The 17,682-nt window shown below is 41.3% G+C and overlaps 1 protein-coding gene across 1 annotated transcript; it reads right to left on the reverse strand.

The window, feature by feature from the left end:
• Window positions 1-7,654: 7,654 nt before the first annotated feature.
• Window positions 7,655-17,325, reverse strand: leo1 (LEO1 homolog, Paf1/RNA polymerase II complex component). Its single transcript, XM_004543464.6, has 14 exons — window positions 17,222-17,325; window positions 15,911-16,062; window positions 15,330-15,610; window positions 14,915-15,123; window positions 14,546-14,647; window positions 14,342-14,436; window positions 14,030-14,178; window positions 13,837-13,921; window positions 13,651-13,745; window positions 13,417-13,551; window positions 10,744-10,879; window positions 8,375-8,567; window positions 8,145-8,242; window positions 7,655-7,954 (listed from the first exon to the last, which is right to left on the reverse strand). The coding sequence occupies exons 1-14, from the start codon at window positions 17,277-17,279 to the stop codon at window positions 7,841-7,843; spliced, it is 1,902 nt and encodes a 633-aa protein (XP_004543521.1). The 5' UTR covers window positions 17,280-17,325; the 3' UTR covers window positions 7,655-7,840.
• Between the last annotated feature and the right edge of the window lie 357 nt (window positions 17,326-17,682).

Here is a 17,682-nt window from a genome sequence, read left to right on the forward strand (position 1 = left end):
TATGCGCCCCTGATAGGTTTCTATCGCAGATAGTGAAAGCCCTTGGTCCTCTCTCACTTTATGTTAAATCCTCTATCAGGAATTTAGGTGTCACCTTTGACTCGAGTCTCACATTGGATGGGCATGTGAAATCTCTGGTTCGGTCTTGTTTTTATCATTTAAGAAATGTGGCTAGGCTAAGCCCGGTTTTATCTCGCTCTGAACTTGAGATTGCTATACATGCTTTTATTTCGTCACGCTTGGACTATTGTAACTCGTTGTTTATGTGTCTAAGCAAAGGTTCTCTGGATCGTCTGCAGGTTGTGCAAAACGCTGCAGCTAGACTTTTGACAAAATCCTCCAAGTAGTCACATGTGACACCGTTATTATCTCAGTTACAATGGCTTCCTGTTAAATTTAGAGTTGATTTTAAGATCCTGGTCTTGACCTACAGAGCTGTGCACGGACTGGCACCTGCCTACATCTTTGATCTGCTACAGCCCTGTGTCTCTAGCAGGTCTCTGAGGTCATCTGATCAGGGCTTACTTGCTATAAAAAATACTAAGAGGAGGACTAAGGGTGATAGAGCTTTTGCCACTGTGGCCCCGAGACTCTGGAACTCCAAGTATTAAGAGCTGTGGACTCAGTAGCTGTTTTTAAAAAACAACTCAAAACTTACCTTTTTAAAACTGCTTTTGGTTAATTTTATGCCCGTTTTATTTTCTCTTTTTAACTGAGAGCAATGCTAGGCTCAGGGAGACTCTGCTGACCGTCTGTCCCGCGGTCATGCAGGGACTTCATCAAGCTTGCTTGTCTGTTCTTTGTGTGTTTTGATTAAAGAATGTTAGCTACCGCTCACCGCTCGTCTGCAGGCTTTATTTAAATGGAAAACTTCCACAACAGGCAAAAAAAAAAAGCTTTTTGCTAAAAAAAAAAAAAAAGATTTAAAGCAGAAGTTTTTTGCACTGCATTTTAAAATGAAAACATATTGCATTTATTTGCAATTAAAAACACACAGAGCAGAAAGTGTGTTACTGTTTTACATCCACAGACACACAAGAAAAGAAGCAGGCAACATGAGGTCAAGTTATGGCAATTTTATTTTTGTATGTCAGTACATGTATTCAGAATAGAGTTTTTAAAAAACAAACAAACGTCCCAAGTAAAGTTTGGGGGGATTTTTGTGAAAGAAAGGTTGAGAGAGGGGGAAGGAGGAAGATGCTGCTGGGTCAGTTCTTTCTCAGCAGTCTGCTCCAGAATCCCCTCCTGTCCTCGGCTTTCTTTTCTTTTGCCTTCAGTTCTTTTAAGGTTTTGTTGAGCTGCTCCTCTGCATCTTTAAATGTTTCTTTCAGCTGCTGTTTGGCCAGTTTCCCTTTGTGTTTGAGGAGCTCTTTAGCTTCCTTTTTGTGCTTTTGTATTTCTTTCAGTGCGTCTTTGCAGCCTTTCTTGGTCACCGTCGTTTCTTTCTTGAATGCCTTCACCTCAATTTTCTCTTCTGCAAGTTCTTCTTGCACTTTCATCAGTTCCTTCTTCATGTTTTGAGTGTAACTCTTTGTATCTTCCATTTCTTTCTTTGCTTCCTGTATTTTAATTTTCTCTTCCTCCAACACTTTTTGAGCTTCCAACAATTCTTTCTTCATATTTTCAATCTCATTTTCTGTCTCGTGTTTACATTTTTTCTCCTCTTCAAGTTGTTGCTTCACATGCAGTAATTCCTTCCTTAGTGTTTCAGCTTCAGCCATTACATTTGCAGCGTCTTGTGTTGCCAACTGCATTTTGCTTTTTTCCTCTTCAAAAGCTTCCTGCACCTCCTGTAATTCCTGCATCACATTTCCTGCCTCCTTCTTTGCAGTTTGATATTTATTTTTGGCTTCTTGTGCTGTGGTTTTCTCTTCCTCCAATGCTTTTTGAGCTTCCAACAGTTCTTTCTTCATGTTTTCATTCTCGTTTTCTGCCTGTTGTTTTCTCATCTTCTCTCCTTTAAGTTTGAGACCCACATCCAGTAATTCCTGCAATACTACTTCAGTTTCAAACTTTGAATTTTTAGCTTCTCCTCTTGATTTTTCTGCCTCTTCTTTTAATTTGACATTTTCAGCCTGTATCATTTGAAATTTAAAATGAATCAGCTGTACTGTATTGTGAGATGAAGCACTCGCCGATCCTCTTCTCGATCTCCCTTGATTCATTTTGGCCTTTTAAACAAAGGAACCAACGTTTTGTAGAGGAGTGAAGTGAAGTTTTCGATGTTTCTTCGTCAACTGTCGTTTGTCCTGCACAGAGATGCTGCTGTAGATGTGTCTCTAGCTGTGTCTGGATACAATGAAACATGCTGGAACTAAGTGCTTGTGTTGCACAGTTCTACTAAACATTCCATTCCATGCATGCTCCGCCCACATGGTCAGGAATGTCAGGTGCTGCATCTCCAAATGCTGCTCCCGTTGCCTAGCAATAACAGCTGTTTACTTTTTGGGGTCTGGTTCATTGTTTAATAAAGAAAACATGTCCAAGTATTGGGTGCTGAGGCTCAGCGCATATTCTAGCCTGCTGTCTGGGTGGGCAGCTAGAAATCACTGGTGGGCAACATGAGTGAGGAGAAAACTGGAGCAGCCAAGCAGGGAGCTGCAGGTTGCTGGTTTGAGTCTCTGTTCAGATGCTGGTGTCTCCTCTCTCTGAGATGTCTGCAAACAGTCCCAGATAAAACAATAAGGATAATAAACAAACACGTGACTAAAATAACAATTATGACTCTGATGTGTTTCATGTGTAGCAGGATGGCCTCTATACAGCAGTAGCTGCAAGCATCCACATCGCCACACTTACTTTTCTTTAAGCAGGCGTGCTGGGCTCCTCCTAAGGAAAGTTTGAAACTTCATTTCCTTCATGCTGGTGAACTTTTTACCAAATATTTTCATCAAAGCTTCTCCATCACTGACAGGGATTGTTTGGATCTTCACACTCATCTCCACCAACCCTAAAAAATGAGTCTCACTTTGTTCATATAATGCCAGGAGTGTCTCCATATTTCACAAAAGTCTATGCAAACATGTAACAGTATCCCATATTCATAGAAATATTATTGATATTATAACAAAAGCTGTCACCAACACAATTGTCCCAAGTGCTTTTTTATTAGTTATTGCAAATGCTTGATTGCAGTTCTTGCTAGATGACAAAACCACTTATTAGGTTTAGAAGGAAATGACTTTTTCTACATGAGGTAAAGTTGGAGAGCTGTTTCCCCAAACTAAATGAAATCATCATTTGAAAAACTACAATCTGTATTTACTCTGAACATCAGTGTTAACATTTGAAATTGGAAACATGTAAGTGTAACAAACATGTTAAAACATAAGAAATCAGGAAGGGGCATGTATAGGAATTTCTTTTACTTATGAATTAATCACATTATTTTATTGTATGATACCTTGGTGCCACTGGATTTTAACATGTCTCACACTCATACAGTAAGACAAATGCTGGGGGTGTAGTAAGGAAGTTGGGGGAAGCAGACAACTCCACAGGAAGAGTCTTTTGTGTCTTTGAGGACTCTGGTAGGAAGCAAGGGAGTGTGAACCTTAAGGTGTGAAACAGCTGTGTACTGCCTTTAGTTCCTGGAGAAGGTACTTAACTGAGAGCAATGCTAGGCTCAGGGAGACTCTGCTGACCATCTGTCCCGCGGTCATGCAGGGACTTCATCAAGCTTGGTTGTCTGTTCTTTGTGTGTTTTGATTAAAGAATGTTAGCTACCGCTCACCGCTCGTCTGCAGCTTTATTTAAATGGAAAACTTCCACAACAGGCAAAAAAAAAAGCTTTTTGCTAAAAAAAAAAAAAGATTTAGAGCAGAAGTTTTTTGCACTGCATTTTAAAATGAAAACATATTGCATTTATTTGCAATTAAAAACACACAGAGCAGAAAGTGTGTTACTGTTTTACATCCACAGACACACAAGAAAAGAAGCAGGCAACATGAGGTCAAGTTATGGCAATTTTATTTTTGTATGTCAGTACATGTATTCAGAATAGAGTTTTTAAAAAACAAACAAACGTCCCAAGTAAAGTTTGGGGGGATTTTTGTGAAAGAAAGGTTGAGAGAGGGGGAAGGAGGAAGATGCTGCTGGGTCAGTTCTTTCTCAGCAGTCTGCTCCAGAATCCCCTCCTGTCCTTGGCTTGCTTTTCTTTTGCCTTCAGTTCTTTTAAGGTTTTGTTGAGCTGCTCCTCGGCATCTTTAAATGTTTCTTTCAGCTGCTGTTTGGCCAGTTTCCCTTTATGTTTGAGGAGCTCTTTAGCTTCCTTTTTGTGCTTTTGTATTTCTTTAAGTTCATCTTTGCAGCCTTTCTTGGTCACCACAGAGCCGGTCGTTTCTTTCTTGAATACCTTCAACTCAATTTTCCCTTCTGCAAGTTCTTCTTGCACTTTCATCAGTTCCTCCTTCATGTTTTGAGTGTAACTCTTTGTATCTTCCATTTCTTTCTTTGCTTCCTGTATTTTAATTTTCTCTTCCTCCAACACTTTTTGAGCTTCCAACAATTCTTTCTTCATATTTTCAATCTCATTTTCTGTCTCGTGTTTACATTTTTTCTCCTCTTCAAGTTGTTGCTTCACATGCAGTAATTCCTTCCTTAGTGTTTCAGCTTCAGCCATTACATTTGCAGCGTCTTGTGTTGCCAACTGCATTTTGCTTTTTTCCTCTTCAAAAGCTTCCTGCACCTCCTGTAATTCCTGTATCACATTTCCTGCCTCCTTCATTGCAGTTAGATATTTATTTTTGGCTTCTTGTGCTGTGGTTTTCTCTTCCTCCAATGCTTTTTGAGCTTCCAACAGTTCTTTCTTCATGTTTTCATTCTCGTTTTCTGCCTGTTGTTTTCTCATCTTCTCTCCTTTAAGTTTGAGACCCACATGCAGTAATTCCTGCAATACTACTTCAGTTTCAAACTTTGAATTTTTAGCTTCTCCTCTTGATTTTTCTGCCTCTTCTTTTAATTTGACATTTTCAGCCTGTATCATTTGAAATTTAAAATGAATCAGCTGTACTGTATTGTGAGATGAAGCACTCGCCGATCCTCTTCTCGATCTCCCTTGATTCATTTTGGCCTTTTAAACAAAGGAACCAACGTTTTGTAGAGGAGTGAAGTGAAGTTTTCGATGTTTCTTCGTCAACTGTCGTTTGTCCTGCACAGAGATGCTGCTGTAGATGTGTCTCTAGCTGTGTCTGGATACAATGAAACATGCTGGAACTAAGTGCTTGTGTTGCACAGTTCTACTAAACATTCCATTTCATGCATGCTCCGCCCACATGGTCAGGAATGTCAGGTGCTGCATCTCCAAATGCTGCTCCCGTTGCCTAGCAATAACAGCTGTTTACTTTTTGGGGTCTGGTTCATTGTTTAATAAAGAAAACATGTCCAAGTATTGGGTGCTGAGGCTCAGCGCATATTCTAGCCTGCTGTCTGGGTGGGCAGCTAGAAATCACTGGTGGGCAACATGAGTGAGGAGAAAACTGGAGCAGCCAAGCAGGGAGCTGCAGGTTGCTGGTTTGAGTCTCTGTTCAGATGCTGGTGTCTCCTCTCTCTGAGATGTCTGCAAACAGTCCCAGATAAAACAATAAGGATAATAAACAAACACGTGACTAAAATAACAATTATGACTCTGATGTGTTTCATGTGTAGCAGGATGGCCTCTATACAGCAGTCGCTGCAAGCATCCACATCGCCACACTTACTTTTCTTTAAGCAGGCGTGCTGGGGTCCTCCTAAGGAAAGTTTGAAACTTCATTTCCTTCATGCTGGTGAACTTTTTACCAAATATTTTCATCAAAGCTTCTCCATCACTGACAGGGATTGTTTGGATCTTCACACTCATCTCCACCAACCCTAAAAAATGAGTCTCACTTTGCTCATATAATGCCAGGAGTGTCTCCATATTCCACAAAAGTCTATGCAAACATGTAACAGTATCCCATATTCATAGAAATATTATTGATATTATAACAAAAGCTGTCACCAACACAATTGTCCCAAGTGCTTTTTTTTTTATTAGTTATTGCAAATGCTTGACTGCAGTTCTTGCTAGATGACAAAACCACTTATTAGGTTTAGAAGGAAATGACTTTTTCTACATGAGGTAAAGTTGGAGAGCTGTTTCCCCAAACTAAATGAAATCATCATTTGAAAAACTACAGTCTGTATTTACTCTGAACATCTGTGTTAACATTTGAAATTGGAAACATGTAAGTGTAACAAACATGTTAAAACATAAGAAATCAGGAAGGGGCATGTATAGGAATTTCTTTTACTTATGCATTAATCACATTATTTTATTGTATGATACCTTGGTGCCACTGGATTTTAACATGTCTCACACTCATACAGTAAGACAAATGCTGGGGGTCTAGTAAGGAAGTTGGGGGAAGCAGACAACTCCACAGGAAGAGTCTTTTGTGTCTTTGAGGACTCTGGTAGGAAGCAAGGGAGTGTGAACCTTAAATCTTTTTATGACTTGTAATCTTATGTGCAGCACTTTGTGATTCTGTCTTGAAAGGTGCTATATAAATAAAATTTTATTTATTTATTTATACAAAAACTTATATAATAAGTTAACAAGCTTGGTTATCATAGATAGGCTCTAGTAGTACATTGGCAAATATATAATTTGCCAAATAATTATGTAAGAAAAAAACCCCTAAAATGCCGTAAATGTTTCAAGAGGTTCTGTCATGAATCAACTGAAGTGATGCTTCACTGTTATAGTGGCTGCAGCTGCCTGTGTTGGTCTCAACCTGCACATTGCTCAGTGAAGCAAACAGGTTGTTTATGCAGTTTGGAGAATAATAAGCCAGGTTAGCTTGCTAATAGTAACACTAATTAGTGTTTCTTTTACAGCATTTAGCTGCAGGCAGGCTGTCATATCTCACTTTAATATGAGATTTAAAATGTTTTCTTTGTTTATATGACTATGTAATTCAAGTCTGCAGGGTTCCTGTGAGGTTTCACATCTTCTAAAACCCTTGGTGTCCTGACAGTTGAAACTGTGACGATTTGGCAATAATAATGGCACCGATCTATGGTTGACAATTTAAAAGGGTATCTATTAGCAGGCCCTATAAGGGCTGGATGTTTAGCAGAGGTGTAGCAATGGCATGGGTTAGAATATCAGAGGGGGTGCCAGTGAAAGCTTGGGACTTCCTACAGCTGCTTGTACAGGAAGAAGTAGATATTCCTACTCCTTCCTCTGCAGGCAGGTTATTGAGGGGCGGGGGGGGATCTTCTCCCACAGAACTACAGCTCCTTTGTCTCAAACCCCAAATCCTCTAATCTCTTGTGTCTTCTATCAGGTGGGTTTTGGCATCGTCTCCTCCTCTGACAACACTACACTCCCCGGTTCTTTCCTGAAACATTCACACGAACTGCAAAAAACCCAAAACAAAACCAAAAAACCCCACCACCTCTAAACCAGCGCACTGAAAACACTGGTCAATTATGTGTGTACATGAGGGAGAGGAACAGAAATGGCAGATGCTGCTTCTATGCCATTAACTTAATCTTTCGGCAGCCCACAGCAATTATGCCATTAACAGCCTCCCCTCGAAACGTAACAGTTTGTTTCATAACATCGCAACAGCGTGATTCATATATATATGATTCATGGTGTTAAAAAGATGAAGAGGCCTCGAGAAGCTTTGGTTACATAAAACCACCGTTTTTTGTTTTATTTCTCACCTCTTCTGTACACAACATAAACAAGCAAACACACAGACACAGCCACCCACAAACAGGTCATAAGAAAATATACAAAAAATATGGCTGTTTATATGCCATGCGGGCTGAGCACTGATAATACAGTGGAATGATAAGGGAAGATGAATTATTCGTCGTCGTCTTCCTCGTCTTCTTCGTCGCTGATGACATACTTCTTTGCCTTTTTGGTGCCCGTTTCCTCGTCATCTTCTGCCTTTCTCTTGCCTGATCCCTCGCCCTCCTGTGACAGGAGTACATACAGCGTTCAGTTACACTTCAACAGTGAGTGCAGAAAAGCTTTCCTGCTCTGAAGAGTCTAGCTTTTGCTGTCCTGCTTAGTTACAAAGGATAATGAGAAAAGTTGGCTTTTTTTCTACACGGTGTCCAGCCTCACACCGCCCCCTGTCTGTCAACCACATCACTGCACCTACCTCGTCACTGTCCAACTTCTTAGCCTTCATCAGCCTCTGGGCTTTATCGTCATCAGAACCTTCATCACTGTCTGATGAGTAGATCCTGGCTCGCTCCTCTGTACGTGAGGCAGAAAGAGAAGAGCGTGTGCATCAGGCCTCTGTAACTCCCAAACACGTCTCAACATACGAGGAAAAAAAATTATAGAAACAAAACGACAGCAGTCAATGTGAAACGCAGTCATCCTCACCTCTCAGGCCACTTCCACCCTTATACTTGCTCTTGATGGCTGCAAGGCTGATCGCCTCCTCGCCCTCTTCCTCGTCGTCATAGCGATCGGGCTCTAGGTAGCTACTGCTCAGGCCTCTCTGATGCTGCTTCTCCCTTATCCTCCTCTGCTGGGACTCCCTGCGGATGGAGGCTCGCAGCCGCTCCTCCTCTTTCTGCCAAGACAGACCCGAGTGGCGAATTTATACAAAAATCATTTCAAGGCATTTAATTTCTAGCTGCTTAGTTGTTAATTGTTTTTCCCCAAACACACTGAGAAAAAAGGTCGCTTTTTATGTTAGGTGTGGGAAAAGTCTAATTAATTTCCCTTTAAAGCAATAAGCTGGCCTTGTTGGAAAAAAACAATAAGAAATGAGCCTATTATTCGTTTTTGCTCTAAAGTACATTTACCCTGCTTGTTGTTCTGTTATTCCTATAACATGACAATTCCTCACTGGAATAAACAGAATTAGCTGTCCTATAATAAAAGGACAACTGCAGGCAGAGTAAGGACAAACGAGAGAAAGGGTAATTACTTTCTAAAACATTTACCCTCCTGCCCATTTTAAGTTTGACAATCAGCTAGTGCCAGTTAGTCAAAAATGTGCTTCAATAACCTTTAACTTTAAACAGGAACACACGCTTACTCAGTCTGAACATTATTAGGCATCTACAATATGTCTATAGCAAACCTTACTATCAAAAGAGCCGTTTTTAAGCAATTCTTGAACCCTCAAAAAGCATATTTAAGTCTTGATGTTCCTACTTATTTAAGTTACCTGCCATATGTTTGCAGTGGCAAAAGAATTTCCCAGCTTTCACAGAATAAAGTGTCTACTGTGTATAACTTAGCCCATCAGTATTACTAATATATCTAAATACTTCAAATCTTTTACCACATGTGACTACTCTTCATGATCATTAGTATTTTGTGCTTTAACTTTGCATTTTCATTACAATAATACTGTGTTTTCTAATCTAATCAAATTCATTTATCATGTTCTTATTTTTATTACCAACAATGAAACAATTGTGAAGAGAGGGGGAAAAAAAATATCCATTAGCTTGTTTCAGCATACTTTGAAACAGAAGCTTGACTTGGGTAACTAAAAGCAATGCTGTTTACTTTGAGTCCTACCTGAATCCAATCAAAAGGAGGCTACTTTGATAGTAAATAAAAAATATAACAGTCTAATATCATAAAAAAAATAAAAATAAAGTGAAAGCAAATAAAATAAAGTTTCAATTTGATTTTGACTAAAGCCAGCAGTGTTGGTGGTAAAGCAAAGCATTCCTTATCCATTTTTCCTGCATGGATCTCCAGAGCCACAGCTTCAACACCCCATGGGCTTTAGAGCAGGAGTGGGCAGTTAATGTGGGTACACGACAACCTGTGGCCCCCTCTGCCCACCATTGCTCTAGAAATCTACACATTGCGCAGCTACTGAAGCTCCCATTATGATTAGCTTTGACTGTCTGCCCAAAGGCTAGATCAGTGTCAGAATTATGACACTGCAGAAGCGATTAGAAACTGTGGAAACTTAAAAGACATTTAAAAGCTATAAACAAAGACTGTGCTGTGGGCTACTGGTGTGTTTTTTGTACTTTAGTGCAAGCTTAAGGATTTCTGTCGCCAATTACCACCCTTTTCCACATCTACTACATTTTAGCTGCTCCTACCACATCTAACAGATGTCATGCTTTTTTCTTAAAAGTAAAGCAGCCTGATTTCAGCTGCTGGTACTGAAACAGCCTGTTTGGGCTGTTTGAGGCACAACAGAGGGAAGGACCTATGAAGTGTACTGAAATTACACCTGAAATCCACATTCTGTGGAAATGTGAGACTGGCATACACTTGTATAAAGGCACGGACCCTTGTTGCTGTTGAACTGTAATTATGATAACTTAAGAACCACCAACTGGGAGTACTGACTACAAACAATGGGGGAAGCGTAATTGATGTCTAGTATTTGGGCGTCTATTGTTAATTATTCAAACTCGCACAATCCCCACTGACGCACATTAGACGTCATCATGCAGGACACGAGTGTTTAAAATACAAAGAGACAAATGTGTGTTTATATGTTTTAAAAGCCATTTTAAGCTAATGCTGCACAGTGAAGAACAATGTAATCTGCAGTCTTTCTCGAGCCGACAGTAAACGCATCACCAGAACTCTAGACTGGTTGACTCAGTTTCCATTTCACTCGCCACTGCGTGACCACATTATGCAAGCATGTCAGGTTATATTATTATGTAAGCAGCCATGGTGCCTGTCAACAGCTGACCTCATCTCACTCTTCCGGTCTCTGTGGTAACAAAAGAATTCCCACACCGGACGGCTCGTGCTACCTTGATCATTTCATTGCGATGGGACTCGGGATCTCGTCCAGCCATGGGAAGGATTCTGATCTTCTGTGTCTTTGAGCAGCGGTCAGCCAGAGACAGGGTCATCTTCCTGTGGGTGGCGCTGTCTGTGGAGTGGGGTCTGGAAGTGCAGAAAAAACAACCTGAATAATAACATTTCCCCAGTACGTCTTCATAAAAGTGAATCTCTTAAGAGTGGGAGGTTTTCACACATTTTTTCCCTTTTCTTCTTTAACACATAGATCACACCTCTGTGTTGCAAACAGGCAGAAAGAAAAACACAGTATCGACTGCCAAACCTGTTTTAGCCCACACTCATTAAATCTACCTTGTGGAGTTTTTAATATCGCACGCTTTATTTCTATCTTGGGCAAACACATTGCACACAGGGCATGTTAAGCATATCCCTGCCAGTAATGTAATGCAGAAGGAAACTAAAGCACAAGCTAATTTATAGCTAACTGTCATCTTTATTAGGTCATGCAGCATTAGGTACATGCTGGTCTTTATGTTGCCCTGTGCTTTCACACATTTCCATGAGCTCCATATAGAGATTAAAAGTTGCACTGAGAACCTCTGATGTTATTTTGTGATGTCTTGCTAATAAGAAAGAGACTCCCACTCTGCTGCTGTGGAATCTCTGTTCACAATGATTCACGGCTACACAGCAACAAGCACTGAGAGCAGGTGTGGATTAAATAAAACACAATAAAAAATAAAACAAAATGTGCCATTTTCTTATGTACACCTGTTTGACTGTTCCCTAATAGAAATATATGATCAGCCAATCACGTGGCAGCAACTCAGAGCATGGTCAAGATGACCTACTGAAGTTCAATCTGAGCATCAGAATGAGTAAGAAAGGTGATCTGAGGGGAACTCTGAATGTGATATGGTTGTTGGTGCCACACGGGCTGCCTGACTATTTCACAAAGTGTTGATCTGCTGGATATTTCCCACATAACCATCTCCAGAGTTTACTGGGAAAGTTTATAAAAAGAGAAAATATGCAGAAGAGCATCTTTGAACGAATATCACATAAAAACCTGTAAGCAGCAGCTACAGCAGCAAAAGACCACACTGGGTGCCGCTACTGTGAGCTAAGAATAGAAACCAGAGGCTACAATTCACCTGGGTTCACCAAAATTGAGCAACAGAAGACAAAAACACTGCCTGATCTGATGAGTCCAGATTTCTCCTGTGACATTCAGATGGCAGGTTCAGAATTTGGCATTAAATTCATGAAAGCATGGATCCATCTGGCCTTATATCAAAAGTTCAAGGCGCTACTGGTGGTGGTGTAAAGGCGTTGGGCGCACGTGTACCCCATAGAGTACCAACTGTGCATCACAACACCAAAGCCTATTTACTACTGCTGCTGACCGTGCCCAGTCCCTTAACACTATAGGGTACCCATCTTTTAATGGCTCCTTCCAGCAGCATAACACACCATGTCACAAAGCTCAACTCATCTCAAGCTGTCAGGTCAATACGGACCAAAATCTCAGAGGAATGTTTCCAGCACCTTGTTGAATCTCTGCCACAAAGAATTAAAGTAGCTCTGATGGCAAAAAGAGGTCTAATCCAGTACTAGCAAGATGTACCTAGCAAACTGGCTGTTGAGTGTAAATGTGGTCTCATTAAGTAGGCGTACATGGATGTAAACAATGCTGGCGCATTAAAAAGCCCCCAATTCTAAGCCAGGTATGACGTAACAAATTCATCAATTATGTCTGCTTGATTAAAAGAACACACTGTGTTCGTTTGACTTCACCAAAGACATCTGTTGTTGTCGAGTGTCTCACGTTATTAGATCCCCAACAATGTTCTTACAATACAAACATTAACTGCTGGCCTCAGCTCCCTCATTTAATGATGACTTATGAAAATATCACCACAAATATAATCTATGCATTTATTAAAAATGCATTAAATTTAACACAAATCACTCACGATGCTGAGACCACTCGAAGCTGTGAATGACAGAGTCATGTGTCTGTTTGGCTTATTTAAGAAAATGTATTTATCTGTAACCTTAAGTTCACTGTCGTATCAAATGACCTCGTGAATGAAGAAGTCTTGTCATACAGTATGTTCTTTAGGTGCTCACATTTTTTTTTTTTTTAAACGTGAATTTTCTGGCTTTAAAAGAGTTAAAGGTGCTTTTAAAAGGAAAATAAAAGCATTGTAACCATCTGCACGCTGAGCAGTTCTAATCCTAATCAAAACTCAAATGTTAATGCTCCAAGGGAACAAACTGTAATAATGTTCTGTTTGGGAACACGGAGGCCTGTTGCACACTGAGGCAGGTTTGCCCTCATAGACCCATGTGGGGTGAAAGACAGAACATCCAGGTGGATGGGGGGGGGGGGGGGGCTAAGAAGCTTAAACAGTTCTTACTGGGAGAAACCTGTGCAGCTTGCACAAGGTGATCCGGGGACTTAAAGCATTCAGTACATTTCTAAATGGAGCCTGAATGAAGGGTGCCATTGTGGCTGCTGTTGTTGTTGTTTGCAGAGGTAGCCCGGAGTTTGTTTAGAACATATTCTACTGTCAGGGAGCCAGACGGAGGAGGAGTCTCCCTCGCAACTCTCAGTCTGTGCCTAAAAGGAAACAGCAGCCTGTTACCAAAGCCACACTGGCATGTTAGTGCATTACCTGAAAGTGAGTTTGGTTTTGAACACGGCCTGTCCCTGCAGCCCGGTGCCCTGTCGGATGAAAAGGTGATTGTGGTCTCCTTGGAGTGGAGCTTTGTAAACATCGAACACTTCGTTCCCCAGGTGGAGGGACATGCTGTGGAAAGAATGGGAGACTGAAAAGCGTGCCAAGTACAGAGTTATGTCCTGATCGCAGTGTCGCACCCCGCGGCATCCAGCCTGACGTAACACACACCTGCCGTCGGACCATTTGACAATGCGCGCATTGCTCTCTCGGGTTTCATTTCCCTCCTCGTCTCTCTTCGCTCTCCACCGGATTGTGTTCTCCACCTGTGGGGAGAAGATGATGAACATCAGGTGACGTAGGAAAAAAATCTAAATAAATAAAATCTGTCATCCGTCATTTCCAATCTACACAGACCTTCAGTTTGAGCCTGGTCCGCCCCTCTTCATCCAGCATTTCTTCATCCTCAAATTCATCCTCATAGTACTGAGGATCAAACGGCCTAAAAGGGAAAAAAAGAAAAAGAAAAGACAGCGTCAAAGAACATCTAATTATCTTATCATCAAGTGAAAATAATTTTTCCATCTATCTACACTGCACATGCTCTGACCTGGGCTCCACAGACAGGAAATTGGGCAACTTGACAAAATAAAGGTCGGATCCCAAGTCAGTGCTGACTTTTGGGATCTCTACTTCAATACGAGTTTCAGGCGCAGGCTCCTCTTCTGCCTGCTCCCCCTCCATACCATCCTCTGCATCCTAGACACACACACACGAACAAGTGAACAAACACTGTATAATCCAGTGACCTATGACAATAGGGATCAGCTCAGAGAGGCTTAGAGAAAAAGGGGATTTTGGATCTCGTTTAAAAGTGTGATGAGTGCAGAGAAGAACAGAGGGTGAGAGAACAGACACATACCAGGGGCTGGCCCGGGGTCGGGGGCTTCTCTGCATCGCTGTCTGAAGAGATGTCGTCCGCTTCTCCGAACAGGTCATCTGCTGCGGCCTTCTTTGCTGCGGAAGAGTACGGATAACTTTCAGTACCATAAAAATATCAAATTCAGCAGCAGAAACAAAAGACAAATCGTTGCTGCTACGTTGACCCAGTAAGGTTAGGGCTTACGTTTTGTTTCAGCATCGCTGTCTGAATCGGAATCGGAGGCGGCTTTCGCTTTGGGTTTCCGTCCTATGAAATCATCTTCGCTGTCACTTCCTTTTGCAGACTCTGAAAAACAAAACCAAGAAATTTTATGTATCATTTTCCACATGTCACGTTTATAGTGGAGGCACGGGACACCCACGCACATCTTACAGTAAAGGAAAACAGTTCATCGCCTCGTGCAAAGAGTCTGTGTGAAAAATTAATCTCATATTAACCTCTGAGTTTTAAGCTCGGGATAAAATGTTCACATATGGCCCCAATCCATGAAATTTACTGTGTAAAAAGATTAACCCTGGAGGCTGGCTCAGCGGCAGATCCTGGGGGTTGTACCTGATTTCCTGTTCCTCGGTCCCTCATCATCAGAATTTTCTCCCTCTTCGTCAGAGTAGTGGCGTTTCTCCTCCTCGTCCTCCGACTGGTCGCTCTTAGCTTCTCCGCCCCACTTCTCATCTTCCGATTGGTTCTCCCTCCCTGAAGCTTCGCCGTCACTGTGTGGTGTGCCCGGGCCCGACTGCGGAGTCCCAGGATCGCTGTGCATACTGAATAAGAACAAACACGGTAAACATATATTCTGATTTTTATTCCTCTGGAAGTCACTTAATCCCCCATCCACTTCCTTATGACAGATCAAAGACCTGATTGCGTTTCTCAAACTGGAAAAGATATATTTTAGCATCCCGATCTCCGTGCCATCAACGACCTCAGTTAAACAACGGTGAGCTGCAGCCTGTGTGAGACGTCGTACCTTCTGTCTGAGCGAACGCTGCCCCTGTCAGATCGAGGGCTCCCACCGCCAGACATCCCGCTGCCAGCCGGGCTTCCTCCGTCCGACCGGTGACCCCCATCCTCCTCGTCTTCATCCTCATCTCGATGGTCACGGTCCGAGCCGCTGTGCTGCTCTGCGTCGGAGTGATCGTTGTCCCCGCGGTCTGAGCGCATGCTGGCATCTGACTGGTTCCCCGAGCGCTCAGACTGGTTGTCGCTTCCGCTGTGTTGTTCATCCTCACTGTCGTCTCCAAACAGCTCCTGTTACGGAGAAGACACATGAGTACGTTTAGATGCAGCTCATGACTGTATCGTCACACAGACACACACGCACGCCTCAGTCCTACTGCAGACACAGGACACCTTCATTGTGGGATAAACATACTAGATGGTTTGAGGTAGGTTGAAAGTTTATTAACTCAAGTCAATGCAAGATTAACATTACAAAAGGAATACAATTCTCTGAGGTCACTGTGGAAGTTGAAGCAGTATTTTCAGTGGCTAAATTCACAGCTGAACGACTGATTAGGCGGCTGTCTGAACGATGTCTGCAAAATGCACCTTATTCATGCTGGGCTTGCCGGCCTCCTGGCCTTCGTACTCGTCATCATCATCATCCCGCTCCCTCTCGCTGTCACTGCCGCTGCCTGAAGCGTTGCTGACAGAACGAGGCCTCTCCTGCTCCGACTCTGAACCAGAGCCGGAGCCAGACTCTGCAAAGAGATAAAGCAGTCCGATTTATTCTAGTTTGTAGTGCCAAACAGATGTTACTCACTCCTCTCACATTACAAATGTGTGACTAAAAAGGTGAAGCTCAGCTTGTTTAAATCCTCATACTCTCCATATACCAGTGTTTTGTTCAAACAAAGCAGGGCTGGGGGCAATCCTGTTTAAAAGAAATAATATTTATTTATTTATAACCACCTTAAGTCTCTTTGGGGTACAAAATCACAGTATTTCTATGGAAAAAACGAGTGATGCCAGAAAAAGCTTCCAATTATCAACTACTTTTGGACAAAAAGAAGCAAAGATGATATCAGTTAGCTCCTTTTTGTAGACTTTTTAGAAGATTTCAGCATCAACACAACAAAGTGCTTTGATGGTTTTCCACACTTTGTCTCATACAGACATAATATATTTATGTCTCTGAATAATACCCATATTATTATATTTAGACCTTTTTTGAATAAATACTGTTATATCTGACAATTGTTTGTATGGGATTATCTGATGCAATCACAATATTATTTATGTACGGCTGTATCAACAGTGAGTACTGAAATACACAGTGTCATACGGTTTTCTCGTACTGTTCTTCTTTCTGTAAAAATCATTTTAGTAGCAAGTCTGTGGAAATTAAAGATTATGTAGGTGAACTTAGGTGCTGCACCAGTTTGTGCGTGAAGACAATTCTAATTTTGACATAAGGGAATTAAGTTTTTTTTAAGGTCTTAAAATGTATATTTGCAGTCGTGCTGCTAAAAAAAAAAAACATGAGCGCTGATCACATCCTGCACCACAGCAACAAAACAACTTAAGCCATGGCCCTCCGTCTCAGACACATCACGTGAATCCAAACACTGAAAACCGATTTTTTTTTTTAAAAGGAAAAAGAAAATAAGAAAGAAAAAGAAAAGTGAAACTAGGTGAAGGATAAAAGAACTCCACGATGGTTTCCATTAAAGCCAACGTTTAAAACACATTAACATTATTAACGCCTGCCTCGATATAACGAACATCCGCGAAACGTTGCACACCTCACTCTCGCGTTAAAGCTCCCCTCTGCTACGCAGCTGCGCACAACGCGGCACTCATCTAAATGCACAAACTGATGATTAAACAATATAAGCCACGAGTTTCGGGCAACATTACCTCGCTGGTCGTTGTCGCTGTCCCCATCGCTCCCGAACAATTCATCCATGTCCGCCATTTCTTCCAAACTGTAGTAAAACGTGACCTACAGGATATAATCACTGGGTTTAAGGATTTTGGATCCGGGTCAAGCTGAGCTTAAGTGATGTAATAAATCTAGTCAACCGCCAGGGGGAGACACAACACCTGCTTAGCTTCTAACCAAAGAATATTCGTTTATATATACTTTTATGAAAACATCGTTATGTCTCTCCCCTCTCCCCCCCCTCTCTCCATATATATATATATATATATATATATATATATATATATATATATATATATATATATATATATATATATATATATATATATATATATATATATATATATATATATATATATATATATATAAAAGTAGGCAGTGATATAACAGAAGGAAAGGGTGTAATTTATTTTAAACGTGTACATAGATAGCAAAG

Source organism: Maylandia zebra, linkage group LG1, assembly GCF_041146795.1.
Source record: "Maylandia zebra isolate NMK-2024a linkage group LG1, Mzebra_GT3a, whole genome shotgun sequence".
In the NCBI taxonomy this organism is placed as follows: Eukaryota; Metazoa; Chordata; class Actinopteri; order Cichliformes; family Cichlidae; genus Maylandia; species Maylandia zebra.